At 53.8% G+C, this 6,000-nt stretch overlaps 1 protein-coding gene across 4 annotated transcripts in view; it reads left to right on the top strand.

Moving 5' to 3' along the window:
* The window catches only part of SATB2 (SATB homeobox 2), a 213,565-nt gene that overhangs the window by 81,541 nt on the left and 126,024 nt on the right, over positions 1–6,000 (top strand). Inside the window, exons 2-3 of one of the 4 annotated variants that reach the window (XM_027637228.1) lie at positions 1,538–1,833; positions 2,321–2,539. In XM_027637228.1, coding sequence (XP_027493029.1) covers positions 2,371–2,539 — 169 coding nt within the window. In that variant the 5' untranslated portion in view covers positions 1,538–1,833; positions 2,321–2,370. Of the gene's footprint in view, positions 1–59; positions 187–1,537; positions 1,834–2,320; positions 2,540–2,799; positions 3,130–6,000 lie in introns of those variants that run through there. The other 3 variants (XM_027637231.1, XM_027637229.1, XM_027637230.1) reach the window with 3 other exon arrangements.

The following is a 6,000-nucleotide window of genomic DNA, read 5'->3' as shown; positions in this document are numbered from 1 at the left end:
GCCCCCCGGGCCGGGCAGGGGGCGCTGCGGGCCCTCGGGGCGCCCGCCGGGCATGGCCCCCGCCCGGGGACGCGCCCGCGCCGCCGCCGGCCCCGGGGAGCGGCGCGGTGCACCTTGCATCGGAGACAGAGGGGACTGCCTGCCTGCCTGCCTGCCTGCCGGGCGACCGCTCGCCTCTCGGCACCGGTGAGGGGCTCGATCCCGCCCCATGCGACTTCCCGGCCAGAGCTCTGCCCGCCCCGCTGGCTGCACTTCGGTAGCGCTGTCATGCCCTACCCGGAGCTCAGCTATTAAATAATTTAGCGGCGGCAGCAGCAGCGCTTCCCTGCCCGCTTGTCACTTCCTCCCGGTCCCCGCCATCAATTATTCAGGACCACCCCGGTAACTGCCTGGAGCCGGGCGCGGAGAGCAGGGCGGCGGCGCGGCCCTACCTGGGGCCGCCCGGCGGCCCGGAGGAGGCGCGACCGGCCCGCGGGGCGGCAGGACCCGCCGCACCGCGAAAAGTTACTGTCGCCTTGGCCCGGCGGGGAGCGGCTGCGGGAGGGTCCCCTCCGCCGCTCGGCTCCCGGGGGGACGAGGGAGGGTGGCAGGAGGTTGCGAGGCCGCACCGGCTGCGTCGGACCGACCCGGGCGCCGGGACTGAATGTCGGTGGCAGCTTTGCTCCTCCTCGGTCGGTCCGGTGTCCCCAACTCCGGCTTCCCCACTATTTCCCCCCTCCCTTCCCCTTCTTCTCCCGGCTCCTCCTCCTCTCCTTTCCCCTCGGCCCTCCCCCAGCCCGACTGCCCCTGTCCTTGCGCCTTTCTGCCCTGGATCCCTCCTGTCACCAATGCCTCGTCCTGCCACGCTTCCCCTTCCCCACCCAGCTCGCCCTACGCCCTTCCTTCGCGCGGCACCGCGCTCCCTTTTCGCGTGCGAGATGTATTATTTATTTATTGGTGTTTAATTTCCTGCCAGGTGGGTCTCTGCCTCCCACCCCTGCGCGCAGCGGGGCCGGGGCTGGGGCTCCGCGGGGCGGGCCGGGCTGGGAGGAGGTGGGCTGCTGCGCGCCCGTCTGCGCCCGATCCGGAGATAGCACCGAGACTTGATTTTTGCGGGGGGGGGGGGGGGGGGGGGGGGGTGTCGAAGGCGAGGAGGGGTGGCGATGTTTGGGATGCACAGCCCTGGGACGGGAACGCCGCGCAGACAGACAGGCAGACACACACACACAGGCGTGCACACACACCAAACCCGAAACCAAGGACAACCCCAAAAAGGACTCACTTTGCCTTGATGACTCAACGCAACTAATAATCGTTTCTCCGCTCTCTGTGGCGAGTCCCTCCTGCCGCTGCTGTGGCTGGCAGAGGAGGGAGCGATTGAAAGTGACACACCGGGGGCCGCCGCCGCCGCTTCCCCGCGCCGCCAGGCACCCGCCGCCGCCGCGGAGCCCGGGAGAGCGGCGCTCCCTCTTCTCCTCCCCCCGTCTCCCCCGGTATTGATTTTCTCCGCTGAAGGTGTGAGAAGTCGTCTCCCTCTCCCCTCTCCTCCGCGCCGCAGCCAGCGTCCCCGCGGCTCCCCGCCCCCTCGTCCCGACCTCCCCGCTCCGCTCCGCTCGCCACCCGGGACCCTCCGGGAAGGGGCTCTGCCCCTGCCGCCCCGCGGGCAGCCGCCCCGGCCCCGCCGCCCCGGCACCCCCGGAGGAGGGCGAGGAGGGGGCTGGGGGTGGGGGGAAGGAGTAGAAGGGAAGAACGCGGCGTAAGAGGAGGAAACAAGAAAACTTTCCACCCTGGATTCTCTACTTCTGATCCATGGACAGAGCCCAACTCAGCCAACTTACAGACAGGCTATAAGCAGTAAGTACAGCGGCAGCTCGCGGGAGCCGCTCGCTAGAGGCTTCCTCGCCAGCAGCCGGCTACTCTGTGGCTGCACAGCTGGCTGGCGCGGGGGGGCCGTGCCAGCGGGGCCGCCTGGACTGGCAGCTTCTTCCCCGCGGCCCCCGGGGGCGGGCCAGGGCCGCGGCCGGACCCGGGGCGCAGCACCTGGCTGCGGCGGGCGGGGGTGCTCCTGCTCGCCGGCCTTTCGGGCGCGATGGGCACCGTGGCGCAGCGCTGCCCTCGCCCGCGGCAGGTTGGGGCCGGGCGGCTGAGGCGAACCACTCGCTTCCAGCGGGGCCGGCTCCGGCTCCGGCGGCGGGAGCGGGGCGGCACTGCGCCCGGCTTGGCTGAGCTGGGCCGCCCGGGGGACGCGCTGCGGGGGCCCGGGCAGGCGAGCGGGGCCCGGTGCCGGGCGGTGGTACGGGCCGGCGGCCACTGAAGCGCCCCTTGTTTCTCTCACCCCTAGGTCCGTGCTCCTTCTACTGCGACCTGCCAGCGGGAGCCGCGTCTCCGAGCATGGAGCGGAGGAGCGAGAGCCCCTGCCTGCGGGACAGCCCCGACAGAGGCAGCGGCAGCCCCGATGTCAAAGGGTCCCCCCCCGGGAAGGTGGCCAGGCTGGAGCAGAACGGCAGCCCCATGGGCACCCGCGGGAGGCCCAACGGCGCCGTCACCAAGCCCGTGGGAGGTAACCGTGCGGCCGCGCTCACGGCGGCCCCGCCGGCCGGGGCGCGGGGGCGGCGGGCCCGGGGCACCGTGTGGCGGGCGGGTCGGCAGGGCCGGAGGGACCGGCAGGTCCGTGCGGCAGCTGGAGGGCCGTCGCCCGCTTTCCCAGGAAAGCGTTTGGCTGCTCGGCACTGCTGCGTTGGCGAGGGTCCGCGGGAGGGCTCGGACCGGCTGTGCGGCGCGCAACCCTCCCGCGTTAGGAGGCCGCCTGCCGAAAGAGGCCACCCCGGGCCGGGCGGCTCACAAAGGGCCAGGCCTGATCCTGTCGGAGGGTGACGGGCTGGGAGCGTGTCCTGCGCTCGGCGTTTCCCTCGTGCGGATCGCCCCGGGGCAGCCGCGGGCATCCCCCTGCCCCGCCGGCGTTCCCGGAGGGCACGGCGGGGAGAGGGCATCGCCCTCGGGTTAGGTGCGGGCAGCCCGGCTGCCTTCACGGGTGCGGGTGACACGAGTTAGGTGTGTTACACCCACCGTCACAGCGCTGAGAATGGGATCTCCAGGGTGGGAAAAACGGCAGCGTTTATGTTTGCATTTAGGGATTTTATTTTTCTTTCGGTAGGTAGCATTTTGTAGCAATTGTTGTAAAAGAGGACAGGGCAAAGCACGTGCGAGCTTCAGCACATATATTCATGTGCTGAATATATTCAGCAAATATGCTGAAATTAGTTTTTCAGCTTTCCTGCAATTCTTTAGAATACTTAATCTTTCATAATTTGCTTTTAAGTTGCTGCTCAGTTTTGTGTTTAAAGCATGTTTTAAGCGACACTCATGGTTGCTTTTTCCCCCCTTTTGTTCCAAGCAGGATAAACTTTACAGTCACCTCTCCTAAATGCCCTCTTTTTTCCTCTTAACTCTGATGCTGTCGTGTTTAACACAGTGCAGCCTCGTGTTAGGAAAAATAGATTTAAAAATCTTGAAATTAGTCAGATGTTGTGAGCAGAATACTGCAGGAAAGGCCACAAATTTTACCTTTACCTCAAAAAAACCCCACAAACCCCCCCAAAAACTCTATATTCGTGTTTTAAGATGAGCAGAGTGGTAACACGCAATTGTAGTTGTTTATACATAAAGAGTTTGTGTAAATGGCGTTTCAAGAGATACTTTGATACAGTTGTCACATGACTCTCTATTACGTGAGGTTTATTTAGCGATTTTACCATTAGATGCCTGTTTTAGACCTCTTTGGCTCAATAGGCTTCCTAATTGCTGAAGTTTGCTAAGGAGCTGCATATTTTATTTTAAAAACGTAGGATTCATTTATATACCTAATGAAGGGTAAGAGAGCTCACCATTTTTTTTCTGTTTCTTGGATGACTATATATCTATTTTTTAAATCTCTTCTCTGTGTTCTTCCAATGTATGGAAAATGAAGAAACAGCTTTGCAGTGAAAGACTATTCCACTTACAAATTGATGGAGAAATAATTTGTTGAATAATTGTAAAAATGAACTAGATAATCATATAAAAAGTAATATGTCTAGTTTTGGATGCCTTTTTTGAGACTCAGGCATTATAGCTGCTTGATCTTAAAGAAAATGTTAGAACAAAAGATGAAATTTTTTTCCTTGGGGCAGTTATAGAAATATACTTTTAAAGAATGTTTTTAGATGTTTTGGGATGTATATGTTACTTTCTAGTTGCAGCCGTGTTACCCAAGAGAAATTTTATAGTTATATCGGTGGCTCAGCATGAATCTGGCCTGTTAAGGTGTGGAAGATTTCTTCCACTCCAGAAAGAGACTTTCATTTCTGAAAGCAAACTTTTAAGAGCTTAAGTTTGCATTCATTAGTCTTCAGCTCATTTGTAAAGATGTTATAGACTGGAGTGTAACAGTCTGGGAGATTAAGAAATGCAGGAGTAATATATTTTCTTTTTCTTAGCTGGTGTTCTTTAAACGGTCTCAATCTCTTTGCATTTAGGCTGTTCATAATAAAGGTTATTCATTAGTCTTTATTGATACTGAAAGCAAGAAGAAAATTATTCTTGTCTGAATACCTATCTAGGTTCTATAATACTCAATACTAAATTAGTTAAGGCAGACTTTTTTAATAAGATAATGGTGCTGTTTAAAATTGATTTAATTTTTTTTTCTTCTGGAAATACTCTCACAATAAATCAACATAGCTAATTTCCAGATATTTTGTCTTCTACTGTTTTTCAAGTTTGATGCTTAAGAACTGGTGTGACTGAGTGATCTTTTCCTGAATGCAGATCTCACCTGTTTCGGGTATTTTTGGAAGTCTGTATCTTTGCAGTGATCGCTGTGGTGTTAGTAATTTTTTCACTTGAGTTGTAAAATGCAGCTGTAGACGTTTGTGGAAAGGCTTACTTTTAATATACTGGGAGATTAGTATAAAACTTCTTTCAAATAAATATTAATGAAGGCTCTCCTAGTATTGTGTGTAGAATTTGACAAAAAGGAAACTATTGAAAGTCATAGTGAAATGACATCTAAGGCTTCAATTGTCAGTCTTTCAGTTTATTCTTATTTCTCAAGCTTTAAAAAGTGCTAATATTCATTGAATGTGAATTTCGCTTGGGACAAAAATGGAAATACTTTACTGAAAACTAGAGACCACTTTAGTTTTTGTTTTATTTTTAATTCTATAAGGTGTATCTAAAGGTTTTGAAAGCAAAGACAAATGCTAGCAATTCTGGTTTTCATCTCATTTTGGGCCTTAGATATGTAAATGCTGAAATTCCTTCTTATTTGTCAGGTGGCTTTTTGGTGTAATAATATCTGTTTCTGAAGTTAATTCCTGAGAGCAGAGCAATAAGCTCTAAACTAACTGTTGCTAAGATGAGCCTGATGACCTTTGGTAACCAGTTTTATAATCGTAGTATTTGCTGCAATTATTTTTCTAGTGACTTCCCTGAGAAATAGAGAAATACTATAGTGCTGTAGGTGTTTTTAGCTTTCTCTCTGGTTTTATGAGTGAAAAAATGTTTTCAAATAAGCTTTTGTAGTGCAGACAGAAAATCAATTGTTCTCATGAGAAATTTTGCCTTATGACTCTCCTGTTCTTTTTTTTTTATTCCTAACATGAATGTACTTAATTCCAAGGGCCATTACAGCAGCTATAATAAACTAGTGAAGGTCACTAAAAAGATAAACGAGGTCTTAAAGGTTGTGCTTAATTGAGGGTTTAAAAGTTTTGGTGCTGTTTACAATGTTGTTAGCGTCAGTCCAATGTGTTAGAGTCCGGTTTTGGTTTGCTTGACTAACCCAGTGCTTTCTAAAATGTTTCAACAGTTACCTAACCTGTCTGTTTTAAAAAGCTGTATGTAATAAAGCACAAGTGCTCCAATTTTCAGGAGAGGCAGGTTTTAGGAAGGTCCCTGGGAAAAAAGGCTAATATCGCTTTAAAAAACATATGAAGTCTGGGAGAGAGTTTAGAGCAAGCAAGAGCACTATGGTGTTGACAG

The sequence above is a fragment of the Corapipo altera genome, unplaced genomic scaffold (genome assembly GCF_003945725.1).
Source record: "Corapipo altera isolate COAL_440 unplaced genomic scaffold, ASM394572v1 45, whole genome shotgun sequence".
Classification (NCBI taxonomy): Eukaryota; Metazoa; Chordata; class Aves; order Passeriformes; family Pipridae; genus Corapipo; species Corapipo altera.
Note: the sequence above shows the minus strand (reverse complement) of the source record. Positions and strands in the feature narration are given on the sequence as shown.